A 27,396-nucleotide genomic window follows, 5' to 3' on the forward strand; every position below is an offset into this window, starting at 1 on the left:
ACCTCCTCTGACAAATCTGCCCTGACACCGTTTTCAGTCGATAATCCAGTAAAACATAAAAAAAAAATACAAATTCCAACATAGCTCAGTGTCAAATGTAAAGCATGTTCCCCGAGTATGTTATTCCAAATACACAAACAATTATCTGGAGTAAAGTCATTAATTTTCCTTTAAAGTAATGTGAGTTTATGTTGCTTTTTCTTTTCCCCCAGAACATGCTCTTGCTCTTTGTTAAAAAAAAAAATACTGAAGGCCGGAGAAAGCAGGAGGGGCTTTTTATGCTTGGGCTCTCAGCTATCCCATGGACGAACAGCGGCTCTAAGTGGAAAAAATGTGTCAGAGCAACTGTCTGGAGGCCAATGGATGTGCAATACATATCTATCATTTTGATTTGTTTGGCCTTATATATACACCTCACAAGAAATCACAATGGTTCTCTGTAGTATGGAAAAAAATTCAATGTCTCTAAATAATTATGTTCACATTATCACATTTTCTTAAAATACATAAAGGTACATTATGACCTTTTTTTTCCATGAATAAATCTTTATTTTTTATCAAATTTAGCACACACATCTATTTTTTTTCATAAGCATGAGTCTATGCAAACTCCCACCTCTCATGTAATCCTAGGATTATGCCCTGGATTCAAAGCCCGTGTCCTTTCATCTGGGAGCATGATTTGATTTGCAAATATTAATAACCACCACAGATGCAATCATCCAGTGACCCCAAAACACCATAATGATAACAATAATAATAATAATAATAATAAATAGCTCACCATGAATCTGTGTGTTCAATTATTTTAATGTAGTGGAAACAATGGCACTTGCACACACAAAGCTCTCCTTGGCTTTTGTACAGCATACAATGAATAAAACTGATTCATAGTTTATTTGAAGGTCAGAGTCCATAGCATCAGTCCTATAGCATCGTCTTTTTAATGAAATCAAGTGTACATCACTGCTACAATGAAGTCTACACAGAAAACACACTCAAATGAGACATACTGCAGGGTTGTGCTCTGCCACTTGCTGATAGCATCACATTAATATTTGTCTTTATATACATTAGGAATAGTTCAGTATTTTAACATGTAAAATATTATACAGACATTTGTTTTTGTTTTTTTTCTTTTTTTTTTTTTTTGTTTTTTTTTTTTTTTCTTTTTACAGTGTATTACCTAAATTATACTTTTATAACATGCTCCTTCCTCTAAAAGCACATGGCAGAAAATATAACAGGGAGTAAACTTCACAGTAAGAAAATGAGAAGTATTTTACATCACTCTTTTGCTTTGCCAAAAGTAACCCCAAGACATGGCACATCACTTGACACCACCAGCATTACAAAGCCCTTAACACATGTGGCTTGTGCAATATCAAACAAAAGTATAAAATCAGTCCATGTTCATTGTCCAAGAAGCAAGATACATTACTGCTTTTGTTGAACGTAACATTTAGCATGCAAGAAAAGGTATACATTCAGTTATCCAACATATCACATTGTATTACTCAGACCTTATTTTTGTAATAAGGAGCTTAATATAATGCATCAAAAATATCATATGAAAGTAGTTTAGTCCCTGTTAGCAATGTTCTCCACTTCTAGGTAATACACAAACTGAAACACTGAACTATTCCCTTAGCAGAAAGCAAACATATTGTTTTCAAAGATCTTAAGTTTTAATGAATGATTCATTTACAAATCACAATCCATACTCTAATTAATACTATTGTCAACATGCATTTGTGGATATTTACAGAAATAGTTGTAATTACAGCAGAAAAGCACAGTGAGAGTGTAGCCTACTACAGTGCACGTCCAGACAGCCATGGATGGACACTGACTTTGCCACAAGATGAAGGTGATGCTCAACACACAGCTTGCCACCTAATCCTCCACTGCCATACGGAAGCGTACCTGTAAACAATATTAAAAACAATATTCAAATATAAGCATGTAGTACATGTGTCATAATCTACTGACTATAAAGGGATATTTATTTATATTAAAAGACCACTACTCCAATGCTAACATCATAACATATGTCAATACAAAGTGTAAATATTCAGGACTGTGAGTATGTTTGGAGCAAAGACATTAGCAGAGGGTGACAGCAGGACTTCAAACTTACTCAGTTATTTATAGACTTGTGCCACATGAACAAAATATCAGCTCTCTTTTCATTTGCCTGTTTTTTGTTGTTTTTTTTTTGTTTTTTTTACACCAGTGCAGTGCATTGAAAACCTTGTATATATGTCATTTGAAGGGGGGAGGGTGCTGCCAATGAATGCTTTAGGGCGAGTCCCCCCCTCCTCTCGCACTCTCTCTCCTTCTGCTGGGTCTCCATAGCAACGTCATCCCTAGGACCGACATAACGCATGTGCACACACCCACACCAATGCGCCAACACAAGCTTGTTTTCTGATTATTTTACTGTTCTCCAGTTTCTTCATTTCACTGAAATAACATATAATATCCCATTAATAGTGCATTCTACAGTCTCAGCTATGCACAGTAGATGTTTTTTTACATTGTGCTGCATTGACAGTGTCATTTTGCAGCTGCATTACGTCTTATCTGTGACTTAAGCTTTAGAGCACAATTAGTCTTCTTTCTCCTTATAAAGGGCTGACCTTTCCATCCTGCCATGCCCTACCCAGGAGCCACACTGCCTTCTGGGAGTTCAGACCACCCCCACCTTTTGAGCACCACATCCGCCCACACGTGCTGACAGATGCCATAGTGAGATCATTGAAACATGGAGATTTGGAAGCTATTTACTTGCATTATATTGTCGTGTTCTACCACATCCCAATGCAGTGGCTATGTCCTCACTGGCATAATTGTTATGTGCCGTGCGCATATATATAATATATATATATATATATATATATATATATATATATATATATATATATATATATATATATATATATATATATATATATATATATATATATATATATATATATATATATATATATATATATATATATATATAAATAAAACTGGTGCCACTGGATAGTGTTATTTATATGGCTTGCTCTGGTCACTTGTGTACTAGAAATACCACTAATCAGACATACACACTACAAGGAAGTGACTGTTGAAATCTGATTGGCTGGAGAGAATCAATGTCACCTCAAGATTTTACAGTGATTGGCTTGGCCTCAGCCTAGAGACAAATGTAGCTCCCATGGGAAGCACCAGTAATTGATTCACTTCTGTGCTGTATCTATGGTGACGCAGATGCAGACCATGTCAATGCCCTAATATACAGCATGTATTAAAAAATATCTGCACCATTTACACAATAGATGACAAGAAGCTTTGCCAGATTCCTATTTGTATTATGTACTATACTGAAGACATTTCACAATGTCAAGTTTAAACTCACTACGAGACAAAAAAAAAAATAATAATAATAATAACTTTTCATGGGATTACAAATAAATCTTCTTCTACAGGCATGTTTAACCCACATTTCTTCACCAGAAGTCAGCTAGACTGTGTAATTATGTGTTTGTGTAGTTGTCTGTTTGCCTGAATTAGATGTGTGTGAAAACTGGGACAGGGCATACTTTGCAAAGACCAATAGTAACACTGAAATATATCAGTGATTTTACCAGTCACTACTAATCAATATTAAATTGCAAGTGACACACATACAGTATATAAATTTAGTACAGTAATTCACTTTGTGTCCACAAGGAGGAGCCCTTTAGGTAATTTCTTTGTTAACAAGAGCCTTTTTCATTAGACACAGCTCTGCTGACTTACAGACATTGTTACAACCTCATATTACATTCAAATCCTGTTATATATATATAACATGTATCATTCTCAGCGCAACACGACCACAAACTGTAATGGCCTATTCACATCTGAATGAAACAAGAGTGTGACATGATGAGAACCATTCACTGTCTGTAGGTTTAGAGGACAATTTTAACCATAAGTATATTATGTTGTATTAACACCTCAGTATTGTAAGAATATATTGTAAGTGCAGGGGCACAGCAGTGGGGGCTATTTTTAAATTCTTGTGAGTCATGCAGTAAAAATGCAGCAGGCTGCAGTGCTGTATGTGAAGAGCACTGCAGGTGGAAATGGGCTGTGGGTTTGGCCCAGAAAAAAAAAAACATGTCTGAATTATAGACGAGGACTGGCCTGCAGAGGACCTCTACAGGCACTTCGTGTTCTGTGAAAAGTGGAGCAGCGCCATGAAACATTTGAAGAATTCTATTTATGAAATAATAACAACTGATGTTCTGCCAAGTGGACTAAGGCTCTCCAAACCAGCAAAACCATCTTCCACTTTCATTAAATCTTCAACAAAAACACCACCTCAACATCAACCCCCCTCAGCCATACTCAGTTAGGACTGTAGGATTCTGTCTGCAGCACAATGATGCAAAAGCACCTTAAAGACATGTCAGTGACAGTGAACTGATAAAAAAAAAAAAGAACATTTCGGAGCATTTGCACACTAGCTTTCAACAAATCACCTTTGTAATAATCCTTTCAAAACCACACATTATGCTTTATAATTCTATTAGAGAGTCATCAGAGGACAAGTACCACTTCACTGAGCTGTGGCCTTAATCCAGGACTACTGGGAACATGGCAGCACTGAGAGAACGGAACAGGGTTTGACATTAGTTTAATGGAGACTGACTTTGTCTGATAGTTCTGTTGAGCAGCTATCCAGTTGTTAAACCTTTCATTATGATGAAAATGTAGCTTTTTTTTTTTTTATTATTCTCATATTAAGGTAAGGCATATTGAGGAGTAAGAGGTGTCACTACGTTATACTAATGGGAATGAGGGTAACACATTGTTGGAGCTTTTATTTTGGTTATTTTATGTTTTGTTTAAGTTTTGCCAAGTCCACAGTTTCTTTTTTGTTAAAGCTAAATTTTGGTCATTGACTTTATTTTACATATTAATTAGTCATTTCTTAAGTTATATCTGCTTAGGTTCAGGTGGGAGGGTGCAGATGGAGAAACTGCAGAGTAAATGTATCTGTACATTTGCTGTCATCTGCAAAGAAAATAAACCACCTGAACTGCATTATTATTATTAACCTGGACAACGTGGTTTTCTTTCCTGTACAAAGTCCCATGACATGCAAATCAGAGAAGAAACAGTGAATTTACATTTTTTAATGCATCTAATTATCCTCAAAATGAGCGGCAGGACAATAACAAGCCCATATTGCAATCTGACTCCATGCTTTTTCAAATATAAAGTACAATTAAACGCTAACCAATATTTGAAGAACCTTGTGTAAACATAGCACTTTTTGTATGTTGACAAACTGCATAAAAGACAACTGACATGTGTATCCAGCTATCCAAACCATACTGTAAAATGAATATAGAGAAATATGCTGCTATGTATGTGATACTTTGAAGACTGAAGTCAAAAATGGTTGTCTTGTATCATTTAGGAGCCAAGTCAAGTTCAGACAAACACAGTTACATAGTCTGCCAATTTCAAGAATCGTCTTTCCTAAATATTATCAATATTCCAATTGCTGTAGAAATGCAGTTTGTAAGCCTTTTGGTAATTTTGCAATACCACAAATAAACAGGAGGGGGCATAACAGAGATGAGCAACTACAAAGTCTAAACAAGGGATGTATAGGAGAACGATAGCGTTAAAATGAGAAGTGACCCTTTAGCACAAAGAGGATATGTACCAGGGAGAAAAGATTCTGTATTGATGGCTGAAGCTGCATAGCTGAAACGTGTAGGTCTGTAACAGTGGGAACAAAGATGCAGGAGGCTGAGAGCACCATCTATTCTGTGGGAGGATAGAGCGCAGGACCAGCTAGTCATCTTTCCACACCCATGTCCCATTGTTATATTCACACACTACAGAAGATGGCAGGGGTACCATTTCAACACACAAACCCAGAAATGTGTCGTAGCATTCAGACCATCCCTACAATGACAAAAGTGTTGTTGTTAGATTACTGAAAGTCCCCATTTCTAGCACAGTTGCTTGACAGATGGTTTGTCTAAAAATAAGTGAATAACAGACTGAATGTGGGAAGATATGATTCATTCACTGTTCAGATATAATGTCTACAACTGTCCCATGACTCTAGTTACACACAACAGCATAACAATCCAAGTTATTGCTGCACTTGTTTGAAATAAAACAACAAAACCAAAAAACATTTCTTTATTGTATTTATTATTCTCTCTACCCCTGCCTTATGAAAAACAAGCTTTATCTAAATGGTTAGGTTTCTTAATATGTAAATTCAACCAGAAAGACTCATGCAAAACACTCTCTCCATCATCCTGCCATGTGCATCTAAAGCAGTCTCTCAGCATTTGCAGCACATACAGTGAAATACAATGTGATTCACACCTAATTCACTTGCATGTTTTTTTTATTTTTTATTTTATTTTATAGTTGAGAAAATAAAATAAAATAAAAAATCACATCTTGTACAGCCTGTTTTGAGTTATGAACAAACAGGATCTTAAATCAGGGTTAATCCAAGACAAACTAAAAACTGGGATTATCAAAGTAAATCATGAAAAATACTGCTGAGTACTGCAAGAAAAAGTCTGTGCATCCGTTTAGAGAAAGCGCTCTGTGAATCAACAGTTTCTTCTAGGTTGGACGTGTTATGTTGAGGCAGATAATGATAATTGTCTTTCAATCATATATTATTTAAATGATCAAACTGTAAAACAAAAGTAGGTTACCACTGATAATTTAAACTGCAAATCCTGAAGATGAATCCTAATGAAATGTAAATCATATGAATAATGTGAGGGTATGACTACAATATGATTATATATATATATATATATATATATATATATATATATATATATATATATATATATATATATATATATATATATATATATATATATATATATATATATATATATATATATATATATATATATATATATATATATAGTTCTGAGACGCTCATTTTAGTGTCAACTGTAGGAGGAAAAATTTAATATAAGACAAAATCTGACCTACATTGTATAGCTTTAGAATGGTCTTCATCTATACATTGAAAAATAATACCACATCATGCTATTCATACTAGTATTTTGAGTAATTAAATGATATCATATGAAAAAGATGTTTTATTGCTGTCATTGTGCATCAGAATTGGTATAAAGTACAACACGCAAACACAAAAATATGCAAAATTAGTAAGAGTTATAGAGACAGAAAGTCCCTGGGCAATAAGGAGCTTCCTGCGGTTGAATTCTGTCTCCCGATATCGAACTACATCTGATCCATTCTGAGCTTAGCCGGAACTAAGCACAACATATGATACTAATCACACAAGAGTGGAGTAACAGTCGGCTGCCCCATATTGAGCAGTGGAAGGATCCAGTAGTCAAACACCAATCCTCTTACAGAGTCTTCATTCAGTGAGCAAACAGATTACTGTGGATTTTCTTGCCCAATTCATACATTATTCAATACAAGATTTGATTGCACTTTGCTCTGGCTGTCGCTGTCCAGCTGTGGAGAGTCAGCAGAAGTCTCTCAACCAACTGTGACCTCACTTATTTTTGCACATGACGGCCTCCCAACGCTGACCCCGCTGTCTGTTCAATCCTTCAGGCGTGCGGCAATGACCTAAGCACAACAGCAGATGTTGTGGCTGTCTGAGCGCTAATGCTAAACAGGGGCCGTGGAGGCACGCATCTGCCTTAGACTCTGTTGATTCAGAATAAAGAAAAAGAATACTACTTCCATTCATGACTTAGCCAGACAAACAAACGGTCAAGTATATACATCATTAAACAGAAATCCACTGAACAATACTCATAACAAGTATGATTTGTTTGACAGAGAGGCTGAAAGCGAATAACCGACAAAGCCACATAACTCTGCGTCTATGAAACTTCACGCTACAGAAGACATTCAGCCTGCAGCAATGGACTGAAGTGATGCGACTTGAGTGCTACTACTGTGTAAGACACATTTGCACTGGAGCGGGTTAGATTTACAAATCCAACAGTTTTAGTAGAAAAATAAAGTAAAATAAAACGTTGTATAAGATTAATATGTGTTATCTAACAGATCGAGAAAAGTAGATGTAATAAAATTGATTGATAAAGAATATACTGCGGTTACACAATAACTCCAAAACATGATACTGCCTGTAAACCTAAATGAACTGCTGTAAATAAAACATTAAAACTGCTACACAGAAATGAGCTTGAATGCATAATGAAATATCATAGCTTTTAATAAGTATTCATAAATTGTTTTTGTTTGTTTGTTGTTGTTTTTTTTGTTTTTTTAATTTTCAGCCCAGTACAAATCAAATGTCAACATACTACAAAAAAAGATCCCTGCTAAACCAAACAAACAGGACAACATTTTACCAAGGCCAAAATATTGCTCATGTTTTTTATTTTTATTTTATTTTTGTTAACCAATAAGTCAAATTGTAAACAGATACATTTACAAAATGATATGTATCGGTTTAAGGTATCCAGAGAGAGAACACTATGAACAGCAACAAACATATTAATATACTATATGTATTTGTAAAGTTAGTTACTCAAAAACATTACTTTTTACTGAGTAAAACTTCACTGGTAAAAATAATGTAGCTTGTTGTGATCATAGTCGTGATGGGAAATAGAAGTAGAAACTGCAGTAGAAACATTATGGGTAGATATAGTGGTATTGATAAAATAATATATAGTGTTGGTAGTCGTTACGTTTTAGTTATAATATTCATAAAGTCCACTCCACAAAGACAACTTTCTTTAGCACTCAAACTAACGCAGTTGAGTAGGAGTGCCATAACATCACATTAATCACATTTCCAAATGAATTTGCTTTTTATATTATCATTGTCTAATTCATATCACTCATTATGCAGCAGCCTTTATGAAATAAACTTTCCTGAGTGATAGATGGCATAAACGGAAAGAAAAAAAGACATTTGGGTTTACGTTATTTCAGTATAGCTTGAATTGAACTAATTAAATATTGTTGTTAGACAGATTACAGATTACATTGTGACCTAAATAATCACAATTTTTGAATAACAGAACAGTTTTGACCTGCCTAACAGTGAATATTGAGCATTACTGAGTATTACTGATACTTCAGGTGATACTTCATGTAGTGGTGCCCAGTACACTATTACATTTTATAGAACCATACACAAAATATTCAAATGAATAATTGATTTTCTACCTGTTTCTTTTCAAATGTATTATTATGACTTTATATGAGGAGTAGTATGATATTGAGATGGTTAAATAAATGGTCTTGTCTATGGATACATGGAGAAATATTTAGAGTTAACTTTTATTAAATGATATTATGTTATCTTGAGTTCAGGAGCAGGGCCACACTTCACACACATTTCAGTTGTCTTGTCTTGTACCCTCTGTTCTCCCCTCCTTTTTATTTCTTATGCCTTCTGTTTTACAGGCAGACAGGGGGTTCAAAGCCTCTGAGCCAAATGCCCCTTTGGAAGACCACCGGCCCTTTGGATAAAAGTTTGTCTACTATAACCATTGTTGTGCTTAATGCTTAATGCTTAATAAACTCATGTTTACGCTGGTAGTCATTGCTAGTGAACTCAAATAATTTGTGTCACTTTAGGAAAAAGGTCAAACTAAAAGCTGCTCTATCATTAAATAATTTCTCCTTTTGGAATAAAATCTCTGTATGTAGAAGTATGGCTGTGCAGTGCCCTCCACTAATATTTTGTGCCATAGCAAAATCAAACGCAGACAGATTAACTTTATTGTGTTGACTTCATTTTTTTTTTTTTTTTTTTTTTTTTGCAAAGAAAAGAAAAATACCTGGAATATTCCACAGTACATATTAAACTTGTTTACTTATATCTATAACTTATATCTATTGAGACAAACACGATGCCATCAGGTCAAGTTACAGGTCAAATCTGTGGAAAAGTCAAAGCAGAGACGCAAATATCTCCATGGCAATAAGCAGAAGTCACTATGTAATATGTTTGCTGTGAAATGTATGGTCTGAAAGCATAGTCTCTATAAAGGGACACGTGTGAGCACAGTGTGTCTTTGAAAAGTGTGAACACAAAGAAAGGGGCTGTCTTCCTGCACACTCCACGTAAACGATATTAGCATCACTATAGCTGCCTGACCCCAATGAGAGTGGCGCAGTCCTGTACTGCAGCGATGGATGAGACCGTGCCCCACTGACACATAACAGTCAACGTAGCATAAGCAGCTATGTGCAAGCCCGAAGGCAACAGAGCTATCAAGCATGTGGCAGAGCGGGAGACGAGACTACAGAAAACAACAGGGTGGAGCCAGGCTGGCAAGTGGAAGAATTGAACCAAGGGCAGACATAAAAGCAGCAAAAACTAGGCTGTGAGAGGAGAGTGTGGGGGAGGGTGTAGATGGGCGGAGGCAAACTGGCCATATCAATGTGGAGAGGACAGTTATACAGTACACGTTTTAAAGCCAGGCCAGCCATCAGTGTAAAAGCAAAAAACATCTAAAAATCAGTTTTACTCTAACATAAACATTGTCTGTGCTAAAAATGGATACCACTTTATAATAACTACACATTATTCTTTATACACCTTTAAAGACTTAATTCATAATCAGTGGCTTAATTTTATAGTCACTAAGCCTGAATCATTCCTAATACACTATTTGTTCATTATGAATTAAGTCTATGCTCATTCTTTACTAAATCTAGTTAAAGTGGAGTTATATTGCAGTGTTACCAAAGATATATGACTCCATTTTATTAAAGCACAAGGTAATTGGAGCTGTGTCTCCTCTCAGTACATGACAGTGTTTGATCTGTCCTTTTACACTCATCTAATACAGCACAAACATCCTCCACCATGAATCATAGATAAGCAACACAAAAAAGCAACTCAAAATGGCCACTGTGGTGAGAATGATGTAATAAACATGCAAACAAAACCGCAGCAGTCAGCCCATGTAGCCAGATCAATTCAAACAAGCAGGCAAAGCTGTCGACCTGAGCATTTTCACACGTCACTGGTGAAAATGTAGGTGAAGCAAATGAATCCAGAGAAGCCTACAAGTGCCTAGCAATGTATGCAATTTGACACAGACCATTTTATTATAATCTCACTTGAATCTGGATATAATCTGCAACAAAGAATTCACAGTGTTGCAAAGCTTAAACTGACCTAGTTATTCCAATGATTATTTTGTCCTCCTCTGTAAACTGTAAACTCCTCTTTCTGCCTATCCACAGTGTCCTTCTGCAGGCTGGTAGACAATGAATATTTATCAAGAGGTTTCTAAATTTTGATTAAATATTGTGAACAAAAGCCTCCATCCCCCCTCCCTTTCACTGTAGCCTCCTCACATCCTCTTCCGCTGCTGTTGCTAAGACTGCAGCACACTGGGGCTGTACACACCCGTACATAGAGAGGTGGATCTTGAGCGCGTTGCTATTGGCAACAGTGTTCATCAGAGAACTGGAAAACCTAGCATGCAGCCGTTCACACATGTGGTATATATGACCTACTTTTAGAGGATGGAGGCAAGGCGACGTTCTGAACTAAACAGATCGATGACATTGTGTTCTCCAACTTAATAAAATGGAAATATTGATATAAAATAGTAATACTAATCCTAATCAGTATTTCTATTGCATTATGCCCCATTTGTACAGGCTGAATAATGTAACTCACTGCTTAACAGCTACTGCCTCTGTTCTCAGCATTGGACATTCACTTCTCTCTACACTTAACATAGAGATACAAAACCTTATAGAGTGAAGGTGAAACATCATCATTATAATCAAACACTGTCTTCAAATGGTCATTGTGCTCAAATGCATTTTGATAGAGACAAGACAAACACACACACACCATGCATTTGTAATGAGATGCAATAATGCTCAGTGTCATAAATGGTAAGGCTTTGTGCTTTATAGCTTTATTTAAATAACTGACATCGAAATGTAATTCATGGTTCTTTGATTACAAACTCACCATTGATGCCGTTATAATTGTTAACAGGTGGAAAGAAAATCAATTGAAGAATTCATTTGCAAACACAGATAAGTGCCATTTCTAAGTCTTCAGAGGTTTGCAAGTTTACTTTTTGAAATGTTTTCAAACGTCAAATGTATTTTGATAAAATTAACTAAATTTTATTTTCATTAATAATATCTGTAGGATATGGTAAAAAGAAAATTCATTTTTCAAAACTGGGGTATCTGTTGTTTTTGAAGTTAATACTTTAATCTGATGAATATTCTAAATGTAGCAGTTTTTATCTGCAAACATGCAGCTGCAGTTTTACTCTTATTTAGTGTAGGCCTATATATTTATTTATTTTTTTTGTTTATATTTTATTCATATCTTGTAATTTTAAAGTTTTATCCACCAAATTTTTATGCACCAAAACATTTGAATCTCATCACCTACTTACTAGTTACTATTACTAAAAAATGGGTCTTTCTTACCTCTTCAGATGTGCGGCTTCTATCAGGGTGAGCTAGTGTGTGTGCACGGCCTTCTGCTCCTATTGTTGATCCTACGCTCATTCTGGGTCCAACTAACATGAAGCGTTTGTCTCCAGATCTGTACTGAATGCTGTGGCAGAGTGTCCCATCATAGTTTGTGTCCTGTAGATATTTAGAAGTGTCGTCAGTTGATTTTGAACATTGAAATTACAATAAGAACAATAACAGAGCTTAAAGTCAGAGTTATCATGAGGTAAGACTTACATCCCGATTTACTGTACATGTATCATATTTAGAGAAGATGTGGTTGTATTTTCTTTGTTTCCCCTATGTTTTATACAGAGACCCCCCTGTTGCACTATGTTCAATCATACAGAAAGCAAGCCTCCCCAGAGAAACAGCCCAGTAGGCTGACACAATTGTCAGAAACACTAAGCCTTCTCTCCATAACTGCCTCCAGCTCCTGCCCTGTGGCTGCAAGTATCGGACACTGAAACGAAGGGCCCAATTTAAAAGAAACTTTGTACCATCAGCCATCTCCATCCTCAGTAAAGTAGACTGATAACCTATGACTCTGACCAAATATTCTTTGTCTATTGTCTATAAACCTGAATAGTTATGGTGTGACATGTCAACAACTGCCATGAAAACAAATGTCCCTCTGTGAATGTTTTATTGTATGATAATGTCACTGATTCTGTTATTGAATGACAGACACGGATCTCAACTGCACAGCATTGTCACATCTTATCACGAATACCACGGGTGAGACTATGTGACTATTGTATGTAATGTAAAGAAAAGTGCAATTTTTACATAAACTGAATGTAATTTTACAAACTGCTCCAGAGCCACTAGTATGTACACTACCAAGTTTACAGCCTGTCCAGCTTTGCAATTCTTTGACCCTTTACAACCATTTTCCCCGAGTTGCTGGCAAGTTGTACTTTACATCTAAAATATTATTTCAGCATTTCAACAGATATTTCAGCCTAATATTTCCACCCAATTGCTGTTAATGAAGTCTATCACTTTCATCATCTTTTTTTGTTTTCAAATATAATAAAGGAATCTAGATACATGTTCAAACACTTCCAATATAATAATATTATTATTATTATTATTATTATCATTATTATTATCCAAAATGGAATCTCATAAAGACACCAAAACAACAAAATAGGAAACAAGAATCTGCATTTGCAATTGCAATGTGCAGAAGCCTAATCAAGCAATCTTTAAAAAAAAAAAAAAAAGAACATTGAACATGGGGTCCGAACAAAGGTAACACAAAAAAGAGTTTCAGCTGTAGATTTTAAAGCTACAATGCAATGAGGCAGCACTCATTCTCACATCATTATAGCATGAGAAAATACACAATGTATTGGACAATAAAGGAAAAATAAAACTCTAATGCCACACGAAGTAACTTTTTGGTGGGGAGTCACCTGCTTGTTCCCATGGCGATATTACTACTGTGCCTGTGTGTTCTATACCATTGTACCATAACAAAGAGAAACAAATAACAATGGAGGAAAAATGGTTTATATTTGTAAACTGCAAAGACAAAATGTAAAATATTAATATTTAAATTGCCTTTCAACCTTAGTTTCTGTAATATGGACAACAACATAGTAAAACCACAGACAAGAAGAACCAACTCATCATAACAGTGTCCTCAACAAATTTCACCCTTTAAGACAGGAAGATACACACTTTTTGAACAGTTAAAATGTTACAGTCATGCTTTTAAAACTACTGAACAGTTCAGCATCACAGACAGTGAAACTTTGAGCTGTATTCAATCTAGCAAAGAAAAACATGAATTTATCAAAATAGCCAATAATGTCGACAATGTTTTACCTCCTCAGAGGGCCTCCTCCTGTCAGGCAGCACCAGTGTGTTGGCTTGACTCCCTGGGACTATAGTGGATCCTACGCTCATTCTGGGTCCAACTAACATGTAGCGCTTGTCTCCAGATCTGTACTGGATGCTGTGGCACAGAGTCCCGTCATAGTTTGTGTCCTGTAAGTACTTGGACGTGTAGTCAGTGCTGGACTTGGAGCACTGCATTGCAATCAGCACAATGATACTGATAATGAACAGAGCCGAGACTGAGGCCAGAGTTATCATGAGGTAAAAAGTCACATTAGTGTCCTCAGAGTCTTTAGTGGAGCTCTTAACATCAGAAGCTGCAAAAGCCTCTCTGGGCTCCACCACTTTGACAAGCACAGTAGCTGTAGCTGACAGGGACACGTTGCCATTGTCTTTGACCAGTATGACGAGTTTGTGCTCGGCCTCGTCTGTCTCTGTCAATGAGCGAAGTGTCCTGATCTGTCCTGTGTAGCGGTCCAACCCAAACAGACTGTGGTCAGTCACTTGCTGCAGTGAAAACAGCAGCCAGCCGTTATATCCGATATCAGCGTCATAGGCCCTGACTTTAGTCACCAAGTGTCCCGCGTTCACATTGCGGGGGATCTCCTCCACTCCTTCAGCAGAACCGTTAGAGCTGACTGGATACAGAATGACTGGAGCATTGTCATTCTGATCCAGAATGAACACGTGCACTGTCACGTTGCTGCTCAGTGATGGAGTCCCAGAGTCTGAGGCCACCACTTGAAACTGGAACGACTTTAATGTCTCAAAGTCAAAGCTTTTCAGAGCTGTGATTTGCCCATTTTCACTATTAATATTAAGAAATGAAGTCACTTTATTTTCTGCTCTTCCATCTCTGTAAATATGATAAGAAATATGAGCATTTTCACCTTCATCTTTGTCATTAGCCTGAACTGAAAACAGCTGCGCTCCTGCTTCATTGCCCTCAGTGATATAAAAACTATATGGAGTAAGGACAAACTCTGGGCTGTTGTCGTTCACATCTGAAATTACAATTAATATGTTCTTTTCAGATTTAAGTGAGGGCTGGCCGTGATCTGTGGCAGCTATGGACAGTACATACTGTGACTGTGTCTCTCTGTCCAGAGCGGATTTAGTCACGAGTGAATACATTTTGTCCTGTAGGGAAGGAGACAGTGTAAAGGGAACATCTCCTTCTATTGTACATGTCACTTTCCCGTTCAGCCCAGAGTCCCTGTCATTAACACTGATCAGAGCCACAGTAGTCCCGGGCCGAGAGTCTTCAGGAATGGAGCTGGAAAACGAGGTGACTTCAATCTCAGGAGCATTGTCATTCACATCTACTATTTTTATTATTACCTTTTTCTGCGTGGCCAACGGAGGCACGCCTTTATCTGACGCCTCTACTTCAATTATATACTTTTCTTTCTCCTCAAAGTTTATTAAATCTTTAACAAATATCTCGCCTGTTTGTGGATTAATGTCGAATACATTCAATAGTCGTTGCTTTACACTGTTACTAAAACCATAAACTACCTCGCCATTCGCTCCTTCGTCTGAATCTGTGGCATTAACCTGAAGGACAGTGGTTCCTAGTGGGGCATTTTCACTAAGCGTCACCGATACGTCGCCATTAGTGAAGACAGGTGCATTATCATTTATGTCTAAGAGATTGACAATTACTCGCATTTGGTCAGATTTGGGAGGTTTCCCGCCATCTAGGGCCGTAAGCACAAGCGAATGACGCATCTGTGCCTCTCTATCAAGCGGTTTTTGTACAATTAATGTTGGTATTTTGCCATCCTCTTCCATATCAGTAACTTCTAAACGAAAATGCTCGTTCGCACTAAGTTTGTAGTGCTGAATAGAAAACTGCCCACTGTCCAGATCTCTCGCTGCTTTGAGAGGAATCCGAAATCCCGGTAACACGGACTCTGAAATCTCCAGTGTTTTTTCCAATTCAGGGAAAATCGGCGCGTTGTCGTTTATGTCCTGCACCTCTACTCCAACGTAATGCACCTCCAGCGGGTTTTCTAACACAGTCTTAAGATTGATTAAACACGTAGAGCTCTTTTCACACACCTCTTCTCGGTCAATCTTACGGCTCACATACAAATTACCGTCTTTCTGATCCACGTGAAAAAGGGACTCTGCAGCACCAGACACAATGCGATACTTCCTGTCTTTGAGAGCACTCTTGTCCAAACCCAAATCTTTTGCTACATTCCCGACAATGGTTCCTTCTCCAACTTCTTCAGTGATAGAATATCTCAGCTGCGCAGAGGCTATTGTCCACAAAGCTACGGTGAATAGACAGCTGAGCCACCACATTTTTGCACAGCGCGTTTTGTGTCCCATGATTGGACAAACAATCCAACAATTGAAAAGTGTTGAAATCACCATGAATAGGAAACACTTCAGTTTAGGAACCTAAATGTTGAACTCAATTGACGAAGCCCACAACATCAGCCAACGTGTTTGCTCCCAACAAAACAGTAAAGTGGGTGGAACAGAAATTGAAGCTCAGCCTATAAAGCCGACAGTGATCGTATGACAGTGACACCATGCGACATCAATTAAAACTACATTATTATGTTTGTGATACATTTGAAAAAGAAAATCCTTTTCGTGCGTTTTCACACATGTTGGTGCGGTTTGTGGATTAGATTTGGTTTTATTTACTTTACTTTTGGGTCGACCTTGTTCACACACACCGCGCATCATTCACTCCAAACACTCACCAGAGCCACCTGAGAGTCCATCAGCTGACCGCCGAATCTGATTATATCACAACACGCTTTAAGCGGACAGAGCCCTGTGATCACGCGCTCTACCCCTAGAGGCGATGGTCTTTTCTTTCACTTGTGGCTAAACACACCGGACTGTGCGTGGTGTTTGCGGAGGAGGAAAACCTTTTGGAATGACAGAAACAGACCCAAGCACAGATGGGCAGACAGAGGCAGGAGGAGAGTGTCACTAATATTAAAGTGACCCAGTTTGCCTCATCAGAAGAACGTGTAAAACAGCAGCTCTACAACGCCCATTCATAAATATATATATATATATATATATATATATATATATATATATATATATATATATATATATATATATATATATATATATATATATATATATATATATATATATATATATATATATATATATGTGATCTGAAGGCTTTTTTGCCCAATTCCAAGCACGTTTACTGTCACTACGGACTGCGTAGGTCGGTCCGAGATTGGTGGCGTGAATGCAGCCAATCTAGTTCCTTGTAACTAAAGCATGGGTAACTGCCAAAACAAGAATCCACTTCGACCAAAGATCACTGTGTAGTTTGATCCTATGTGGGACAACATTATAAAAAGAGGTCCAGATCATTAAAATCAACAACCGTGGTTTGATAAAGATAGATCATTGGAAATTTCTGTGAAGACGCTAGTGACAACAAACTGAAAACGTTAAAATGTATTTACCTCCTCAGAGGGCCTCCTCCTGTCAGGCAGCACCAGTGTGTTGGCTTGACTCCCTGGGACTATAGTGGATCCTACGCTCATTCTGGGTCCAACTAACATGTAGCGCTTGTCTCCAGATCTGTACTGGATGCTGTGGCACAGAGTCCCGTCATAGTTTGTGTCCTGTAAGTACTTGGACGTGTAGTCAGTGCTGGACTTGGAGCACTGCATTGCAATCAGCACAATGATACTGATAATGAACAGAGCTGAGACCGAGGCCAGAGTTATCATGAGGTAAAAAGTCACATTAGTGTCCTCAGAGTCTTTACTGGAGCTCTTAACATCAGAAGCTGCAAAAGCCTCTCTGGGCTCCACCACTTTGACAAGCACAGTAGCTGTAGCTGACAGGGACACGTTGCCATTGTCTTTGACCAGTATGACGAGTTTGTGCTCGGCCTCGTCTGTCTCTGTCAATGAGCGAAGTGTCCTGATCTGTCCTGTGTAGCGGTCCAACCCAAACAGACTGTGGTCAGTCACTTGCTGCAGTGAAAACAGCAGCCAGCCGTTATATCCGATATCAGCGTCATAGGCCCTGACTTTAGTCACCAAGTGTCCCGCGTTCACATTGCGGGGGATCTCCTCCACTCCTTCAGCAGAACCGTTAGAGCTGACTGGATACAGAATGACTGGAGCGTTGTCGTTCTGATCCAGAATGAACACGTGCACTGTCACGTTGCTGCTCAGTGACGGAGTCCCAGAGTCTGAGGCCACCACTTGAAACTGGAACGACTTTAATGTCTCAAAGTCAAAGCTTTTCAGCGCAGTGATTTGACCATTTTCCGCGTTCACGTTTAAAAAGAGCGCCACGTCCTTCTCCTGTCCTGTGCGCGCAATGCTGTAGGAAATATCTGCGTTTTCATTCTTATCTTTGTCTGATGCAGTTACAGAGAACAGTGACGTTCCTGACACGTTATTTTCTACAATATAAAAGTACAGAGGGTTTTGTTCAAACTGTGGACTGTTGTCGTTTACATCTAATATCTGAATACTGAGAGTTTTAGTGGTGGATAAAGGAGGCTCTCCACAGTCAGTGGCTTTTATTGTTATGTCATAATTTGACACCTCCTCCCTGTCCAGGAAATCCTTAGTGACAACTGAATATGTGTTTTCTTTATACGAGGGTTTTAGCTCAAAAGGCACGTTGTTTGTTATGTGCGCGATGATTTTACCATTGACGCCTGAGTCTTTGTCTTTGACTCGAATGAGAGAAACTACTGTCCCTGGTTTAGAGTCTTCAGACACTGTGTTTGACAGAGAAGTCACGTCTATTTCAGGTGAATTATCATTGACATCTATGATTTTTATTATAACTCTACATTCACCTGTCAATGGGGGCGTGCCTTTATCCGACGCTTGTACTTCTAATTCATATATATAATTTTCTTCGTAATCTATGTGTCCCTTTACAACAATATCACCACTTTTCTTGTCTAATTCAAAAATATCATAGAATCGTCGCTTCAGTGTTTTGGACAGACTATAATCTATTTCTCCGTTTGTTCCTTCGTCTGGATCTGTGGCTGTGAGCTTAAAAATGGACGTGCCCGTTTGTACGTTTTCTTTCACTGTAATTTCATAAATCTCTTGGCTAAACTCTGGTCTGTTGTCATTAATATCAAGAACAGTTATAGTCACATTCAGTGTGCCTGACCTTTGAGGTTTACCTCCATCAACCGCTGTCACCAGTAGAAAATGCTCACTGCTTTTTTCTCTGTCCAGCATTTTTTTCAAAACTAGCAATGGTATTTTTTCACTATTTGTTTCACGAACATTGATGTCAAAATGTTCATTAGCAGATAAACTGTAGGTGCGGACTGAGTTCATTCCTGCGTCAGGATCATGAGCAGCGTGCAGCTGGAATCGTTTTCCCGATAAGGTATGTTCCCATATTTCTATAGTTTCATTTCTTTGGGGAAAGGAGGGCGCGTGGTCATTGACATCAGTGATTTCTACAACCACATAGTGAACTTCCAAAGGGTTTTCCACCAGAACCTTCAGCTCCATCAGACACGTACCGCTGCCCTGACACAGCTGCTCTCTGTCAATGCGGCCGTGGACGTACAAAGCGCCATTATCTGCGTTTACAGCAAAAATAGCCTCATTTGTTTCAGAAACAACTCGGAAACGTCTCTCACCCAAAGAGGAAACATCAAGACCAAGATCCTTTGCGACATTTCCAACAACAGTCCCGTCCCTCACCTCCTCCGGAACAGAGTATCTGATCTGAGCCAAAGCGCACTGCCCAAAAAACAGCAGAGCCGAGCACAAAACGATCCACGAGCAGAATCCCGGTAAAAAGAATCGTTTAATTCCCATTGTTGTCTATTATTCCAATAATATGAAATGTTGGCTATGAAGATGTCGTAGAAAAAGATAAATCTGCAGTAACGCCAAAGACAAGTGGCCACTCCGCTCCAATAAAATGGAAACAAAAGCCTTCGTGAGAGGAGGGACAAACTTGGGTGGCTGTTTCTCCGCTGAATAGTGCCACCTTTAGATCAGGCGTGACAGAACAGTCGTTTATAAATTCCAAAGAAATATCGTTAGTGCAAATATGGATATTCCTAAATAAACTAAACCACACGCTGTGCACTGTGGTAAGGTTAGTCTTAAAAGGCTGTGGAGATGGTATTTGATGTACAACAGAGAACATTTCTCATTCAGCACCACGGACAGCGATGAGACCGGGAATAAAGCTGAAAAGGATCGTGCCATACTTTTTCAAACGACTTTAACTCTGAGCCCTGAAACTACCGAGCCGCAACAAAATATTACCTTCACAAATGGTGTCTTAGGTTATTTTGTCATTTGAGCCAGTCCAAAACACTTGCAATTATCACGTGACAGTGAAACCATGCAAAATACATATAATATAACTAATATTATTAAAATGTTATGTGCCTAGTCTAGTTTAGGTAAAACCTAAATAATGCAAGCACTTTTATTTCATTTTATGCGCTCCTTTTACAAGAACAAGTTGTAAGGAGAACAGACACAGTTCAGCACCATGGATAAAGAATCTAAAATGCAGGATAAGCATTTCAGCACTACCTCTTGGACAAAAGCACGTGAAGTGAAAGAAAGCAGTGTCCATTGCCCATAGAGATCACCTTATATGTGTAATGTTCTGCGGCCGCAGTGGGTGTTTGGGGGTATAATTTAAGATGGCTGAGCAAGTTCCCTCCACTATCAACAGCCTGCACAAAGCACTTTAATTCAACTCAACTCGTGGCTTCCTTGTGAGTTGAAACAGGGATAATTATGAATGCAAGACTCTAGTTACCCCTATGTTTGATTTGATGCAATGCACTTGTGATATAAAGACTGAATATAAAAAAAATAAATAAATAAATAAATAAATAAATAAATAAATAAATAAATAAATAAATAAATAAATAAATAAATAAATAAATAAATAAATAAATAAATAAATAAATAAATAAATAAATAAATAAATAAATAAATAAATAAATAAATAAATAAATAAATAAATAAATAAATAAATAAATAAATAAATAAATAAATAAATAAATCAATCAATCAATCAATCAATCAATCAATCAATCAATCAATCAATCAATCAATCAATCAATCAATCAATCAATCAATCAATCAATCAATCAATCAATCAATCAATCAATCAATCAATCAATCAATCAATCAATCAATCAATCAATCAATCAATCAATCAATCAATCAATCAATCAATCAATCAATCAATCAATCAATCAATCAATCAATCAATCAATCAATCAATCAATCAATCAATCAATCCATCCATCCATCCATCCATCCATCCTCTTCCGCTTATCCGGGGCCGGGTCGCGGGGGCAGCAGTCTAAGCAGGGACTCCCAGACTTCCCTCACCCCGGACACGTCCTCCAGCTCCTCCGGTGGGACCCCAAGGCGTTCCCAGGCCAGCCGAGAGACATAGTCCCTCCAGCGTGTCCTGGGTCTTCCCCGGGGCCTCCTCCCGGTGGGACATGCCCAGAACACCTCCCTAGGGAGGCGTCCAGGAGGCATCCTGAGCAGATGCCCGAGCCACCTCAGCTGGTTCCTCTCAACGTGTAGGAGCAGCGGCTCTACTCCGAGCTCCTCCCGTGTGACCGAGCTCCTCACCCTATCCCTAAGGGTGCGCCCGGCCACTCTGCGGAGGAAGCCCATTTCAGCCGCTTGTATCCGCGATCTTGTCCTTTCGGTCATTACCCAAAGCTCATGACCATAGGTGAGGGTAGGAACGTAGATTGACCGGTAAATCGAGAGCTTCGCCTTCCGGCTCAGCTCCTTCTTTACCACAACGGACCGATACAGCGACCGCATCACTGCAGACGCTGCACCGATCCGCCTGTCAATCTCACGCTCCATCCTTCCCTCACTCGTGAACAAGACCCCGAGATACTTGAACTCCTCCACTTGGGGCAGAGACTCACCACCCACCCGGAGAGAGCAAACCACCTTTTTCCGGTCGAGAACCATGGCCTCGGATTTGGAGGAGCTGATTCTCATCCCAGCCGCTTCACACTCGGCTGCAAACCGCCCCAGTGCCTGCTGCAGGTCCTGGCTCGAAGAAGCCATCAGGACAACATCATCTGCAAACAGCAGAGATGAAATCCTGTGGTTCCCAAACCAGGCCCCCTCCGGCCCCTGACTGCGCCTAGAAATTCTGTCCATAAATATAATGAACAGAACCGGTGACAAAGGGCAGCCCTGGCGGAGTCCAACATGCACTGGGAACAGGTCTGACTTACTGCCGGCAATGCGAACACAGCTCCTGCTCCGGTCATACAGGGACCGGACAGCCCTTAGCAAAGAGCCCCGGACCCCATACTCCCAGAGCACCCCCCAAAGGACACCACGAGGGACACGGTCGAATGCCTTCTCCAGATCCACAAAACACATGTGGACTGGTTGGGCATACTCCCATGAGCCCTCGAGGACCCGATGGAGAGTATAGAGCTGGTCCAGTGTTCCACGACCAGGACGAAAACCACACTGCTCCTCCTGAATCCGAGGTTCGACTATCGGTCGGATTCTCCTCTCCAGCACCCTGGAATAGACCTTACCGGGAAGGCTGAGGAGTGTGATTCCCCTGTAATTGGAACACACCCTCCGGTCCCCCTTTTTATACAGAGGGACCACCACCCCGGTCTGCCATTCCACAGGTACTGTCCCCGACCGCCACGCGATGTTGCAGAGACGTGTCAGCCAAGACAGTCCCACAACATCCAGAGACTTGAGGTACTCAGGACGGATCTCATCCACCCCCGGAGCCTTGCCACCGAGGAGCTTGCCAACCACCTCAGTGACTTCAGCCAGGGTGATGGACGAGTCCGCCTCTGGGTCCCCAGTTTCTGCTTCCTCCTCGGAAGACGTGACAGTGGGATTGAGGAGATCCTCAAAGTATTCCTTCCACCGCCCGACAACATCCCCAGTCGAGGTCAGCAGCCCTCCACCCGCACTGTAAACAGTGTTGGTGAAGCACTGCTTTCCCCTCCTGAGGCGTCGGACGGTTTGCCAGAATCTCTTTGAGGCCGTCCGATAGTCCTCCTCCATGGCCTCCCCGAACTCCTCCCAACCCCGAGTTTTTGCCTCTGCGACTGCCCGAGCCGCGGCACGCTTGGCCTGCCGGTACTCATCAGCTGCCTCAGGAGTCCCACGAGCCAACAAGGCTCGATAGGACTCCTTCTTCAGCTTGACGGCATCCCTTACTTCCGGTGTCCACCACCGGGTTCGGGGATTGCCGCCGCGACAAGCACCACAGACCTTACGACCACAGCTACGAGCAGCCGCATCAACAATAGAGGTGGAGAACATGGCCCACTCGGAGTCCATGTCTCCAACCTCCCCCGGGATCAGGGAGAAGCTCTCCCGGAGGCGGGAGTTGAAGACCCCCCTGACAGAGGGCTCCGCCAGACGTTCCCAGCAGACCCTCACAATACGCTTGGGCCTGCCAGGTCTGTCCGGCTTCCTCCTCCGCCAGCGGATCCAACTCACCACCAGGTGGTGATCAGTTGACAGCTCAGCCCCTCTCTTCACCCGAGTGTCCAAGACACGCGGTCGGAGGTCAGATGACACGACAACAAAGTCGATCATCGACCTCCGACCTAGAGTGTCCTGGTGCCATGTGCACCGATGGACACCCTTGTGCTCGAACATGGTGTTTGTTATGGACAAGCTGTGACTAGCACAGAAGTCCAATAACAAAACACCGCTCGGGTTCAGATCGGGGAGGCCGTTCCTCCCAATCACGCCCCTCCAAGTGTCACTGTCGTTACCCACATGGGCGTTGAAGTCCCCCAGGAGAACAACGGAGTCCCCGGTTGGTGCACTGTCTAGTACCCCTCCCAGGGACTCCAAGAAGGCCGGGTACTCTGCACTGCTGTTTGGCCCGTAGGCCGACACAACAGTGAGAGACCTGTCCCCGACCCGAAGGCGCAGGGACGCGACCCTCTCGTTCACCGGAGTGAACCCCAACACGCAGCGGCTGAGCTGTGGGGCAATGAGCAAGCCCACACCAGCTCGCCGCCGCTCCCCGCGGGCAACGCCAGAGAAATGGAGAGTCCAACCCCTCTCAAGAAGATGGGTTCCAGAGCCCAAGCTGTGCGTGGAGGTGAGGCCGACTATATCTAGCCGGTAACGCTCAACCTCCCGCACAAGCTCAGGCTCCTTCCCCCCCAGCGAGGTGACATTCCATGTCCCCAGAGCTAGTCTCCATGTCCGGAGATCCGGTCGTCGAGGTCCCCGCCTTCGACTGCTACCCGGATCTCTCCGCACCCGCCCCTCATGGCTCCTCCCGCAGGTGGTGGGTCCACGGGAGGAATGAATAAATAAATAAATAAATAAATAAATAAATAAATAAATAAATAAATAAATAAATAAATAAATAAATAAATAAATAAATAAATAAATAAAAATGAATGAAAAATACACTCACGTGGCAAAGGTAAAAAAGACCAATCTTTGAAAATGTATTTACCTCCTCAGAGGGCCTCCTCCTGTCAGGCAGCACCAGTGTGTTGGCTTGACTCCCTGGGACTATAGTGGATCCTACGCTCATTCTGGGTCCAACTAACATGTAGCGCTTGTCTCCAGATCTGTACTGGATGCTGTGGCACAGAGTCCCGTCATAGTTTGTGTCCTGTAAGTACTTGGACGTGTAGTCAGTGCTGGACTTGGAGCACTGCATTGCAATCAGCACAATGATACTGATAATGAACAGAGCTGAGACCGAGGCCAGAGTTATCATGAGGTAAAAAGTCACATTAGTGTCCTCAGAGTCTTTAGTGGAGCTCTTAACATCAGAAGCTGCAAACGCCTCTCTGGGCTCCACCACTTTGACAAGCACAGTAGCTGTAGCTGACAGGGACACGTTGCCATTGTCTTTGACCAGTATGACGAGTTTGTGCTCGGCCTCGTCTGTCTCTGTCAATGAGCGAAGTGTCCTGATCTGTCCTGTGTAGCGGTCCAACCCAAACAGACTGTGGTCAGTCACTTGCTGCAGTGAAAACAGCAGCCAGCCGTTATATCCGATATCAGCGTCATAGGTCCTGACTTTAGTCACCAAGTGTCCCGCGTTCACATTGCGGGGGATCTCCTCCACTCCTTCAGCAGAACCGTTAGAGCTGACTGGATACAGAATGACTGGAGCGTTGTCATTCTGATCCAGAATGAACACGTGCACTGTCACGTTGCTGCTCAGTGACGGAGTCCCAGAGTCTGATGCCACCACTTGAAACTGGAACGACTTTAATGTCTCAAAGTCAAAGCTTTTCATCGCAGTGATTTGCCCATTTTCAGTATTAATATTAAGAAATGAAGTCACTTTATTTTCTGCACTTCCATCTCTGTAAATATGATAAGAAATATGAGCATTTTCACCTTCATCTTTGTCATTAGCCTGAACTGAAAACAGCTGCGCTCCTGCTTCATTGCCCTCAGTGATATAAAAACTATATGGAGTAAGGACAAACTCTGGGCTGTTGTCGTTCACATCTGAAATTACAATTAATATGTTCTTTTCAGATTTAAGTGAGGGCTGGCCGTGATCTGTGGCAGCTATGGACAGTACATACTGTGACTGTGTCTCTCTGTCCAGAGCGGATTTAGTCACGAGTGAATACATTTTGTCCTGTAGGGAAGGAGACAGTGTAAAGGGAACATCCCCTTCTATTGTACATGTCACTTTCCCGTTCAGCCCAGAGTCCCTGTCATTAACACTGATCAGAGCTACAGTAGTCCCGGGCCGAGAGTCTTCAGGAATGGAGCTGGAAAACGAGGTGACTTCAATCTCAGGAGCATTGTCATTCACGTCTACTATTTTTATTATTACGTTTTTCTGTGTGGCCAGCGGAGGTACGCCTTTGTCAAAAGCTTCTATCTCGAGTTCAAATTTATTCTTATCTTCGTAGTTAATTTGTCCTTTGACAATTATCTCACCTGTGGTCGGATTAATGTCAAAAAGATTTAGCAATCTTTGATTTACACTGTTGCTGAATGAATAAACCACCTCTCCGTTTGCTCCTTCATCCAAGTCTGTTGCATTAATCTGTACGACAGTTGTTCCAGTTGGTACATTTTCTTTAATCATCACTGATAGGTCTCCGTTAGTAAATACTGGTGCATTATCATTTATATCTAATATATTTACGTTTATTTTCGCTTGGCCGGATTGAGGGGGTTTTCCACCATCTATCGCTGTCAACACCAAGTAATGTCGCTTTTCTAACTCTCTGTCTAACGATTTTAGAACAATTAATGTTGGTATTTTCCCATCGTCTCCTTTATCTTTAATTTCTAATCGAAAATATTCATTTGCACTAAGTTTGTACTGCTGTATAGAAAACGACCCGCTGTCTAGATCTCTCGCTGCTTTAAGAGGAATCCGCACACCCGGTAACGCGGACTCTGAAATCTCCAAAGTTGTTTCCAATTCAGGGAAAATTGGCGCGTTGTCATTTATGTCCTGCACCTCTACTCCAACGTAATGCACCTCCAGCGGGTTTTCTAACACAGTCTTAAGATTGATTAAACACGTAGAGCTCTTTTCACACACCTCTTCTCGGTCGATCTTACGGCTCACATACAAATTACCGTCTTTCTGATCCACGTGAAAAAGGGACTCTGCAGCACCAGACACAATGCGATACTTCCTGTCTTTGAGTGCACTCTTGTCCAAACCCAAATCCTTTGCTACATTCCCGACAATGGTTCCTTCTGTAACTTCTTCAGTGATAGAATATCTCAGCTGCGCAGAGACTATTGTCCACAAAGCTGCGGTGAAGAGACAGCTGAGCCACCACATTCTCGCGCGCAACGATCTTTGCCCCATGATTGGAAAAATAATCCAATGTCTGAAAATTGTTAAAATCACCATAAATAGTAAACAAATAAAATGGTACCCTAAATGTTGAATTCAATCGACACAATCCACAACGACATCAGCCAACGTTTTTGTTCCTAACAAAACAGTGAAGTGGGCGGAACAGAAACTCAAGCTCAGCCCATAAACCCTGCAGTGACTATTATGACAGTGACACCATGCGAT

At 40.4% G+C, this 27,396-nt stretch overlaps 4 protein-coding genes across 5 annotated transcripts in view; all 4 read right to left on the bottom strand.

Annotated features, from left to right (window-relative positions):
* Positions 1-1,174: 1,174 nt before the first annotated feature.
* On the bottom strand, positions 1,175-27,275 carry LOC129456154 (protocadherin beta-15-like). Of its 2 annotated transcripts, none has more exons than XM_055224833.1 (3): positions 24,829-27,275; positions 12,481-12,642; positions 1,175-1,926 (listed from the first exon to the last, which is right to left on the bottom strand). In XM_055224833.1, the coding sequence occupies exons 1-3, from the start codon at positions 27,223-27,225 to the stop codon at positions 1,897-1,899; spliced, it is 2,589 nt and encodes an 862-aa protein (XP_055080808.1). In that variant the 5' UTR covers positions 27,226-27,275; the 3' UTR covers positions 1,175-1,896. The 2 variants fall into 2 exon arrangements, with proteins under 2 accessions (XP_055080808.1, XP_055080807.1); XM_055224832.1 differs by lacking the exon at positions 24,829-27,275 and adding an exon at positions 14,344-16,843.
* LOC129456592 (protocadherin alpha-8-like) overlaps positions 1,175-27,396 on the bottom strand; it is a 104,208-nt gene continuing 77,986 nt past the window's right edge. Inside the window, exon 2 of the mRNA XM_055224836.1 lies at positions 1,175-1,926. Within this exon, the coding sequence (XP_055080811.1) occupies positions 1,897-1,926 (30 nt within the window). The 3' untranslated portion in view covers positions 1,175-1,896. The remainder of the gene's footprint in view (positions 1,927-27,396) is intronic.
* LOC117377224 (protocadherin gamma-A1-like) overlaps positions 1,175-27,396 on the bottom strand; it is a 35,849-nt gene continuing 9,627 nt past the window's right edge. The window contains exon 2 of the mRNA XM_055224834.1: positions 1,175-1,926. Coding sequence (XP_055080809.1) covers positions 1,897-1,926 — 30 coding nt within the window. The 3' untranslated portion in view covers positions 1,175-1,896. The remainder of the gene's footprint in view (positions 1,927-27,396) is intronic.
* LOC129456611 (protocadherin alpha-8-like) lies at positions 17,799-20,168 on the bottom strand. Its single transcript, XM_055225013.1, has one exon. The coding sequence runs from the start codon at positions 20,166-20,168 to the stop codon at positions 17,799-17,801; it is 2,370 nt and encodes a 789-aa protein (XP_055080988.1).

The sequence above is a fragment of the Periophthalmus magnuspinnatus genome, chromosome 10 (genome assembly GCF_009829125.3).
Source record: "Periophthalmus magnuspinnatus isolate fPerMag1 chromosome 10, fPerMag1.2.pri, whole genome shotgun sequence".
NCBI lineage: Eukaryota > Metazoa > Chordata > Actinopteri > Gobiiformes > Gobiidae > Periophthalmus > Periophthalmus magnuspinnatus.

Bases quoted from the DNA above. Each gene is read 5' to 3' on its own strand.
- LOC129456154 (XM_055224833.1), bottom strand. From the start codon at position 27,225: ATGGTGATTTTAACAATTTTCAGACATTGGATTATTTTTCCAATCATG. The intron at 12,643-24,828 runs GTAAATACATTT...AAATATCTACAG, and splicing joins GGAGGAGGCCCTCTGAGGAG to GACACAAACTATGATGGGAC. The intron at 1,927-12,480 runs GTAAGAAAGACC...TATTGTTTACAG, and splicing joins GAAGCCGCACATCTGAAGAG to GTACGCTTCCGTATGGCAGT.
- LOC129456611 (XM_055225013.1), bottom strand. From the start codon at position 20,168: ATGGGAATTAAACGATTCTTTTTACCGGGATTCTGCTCGTGGATCGTT.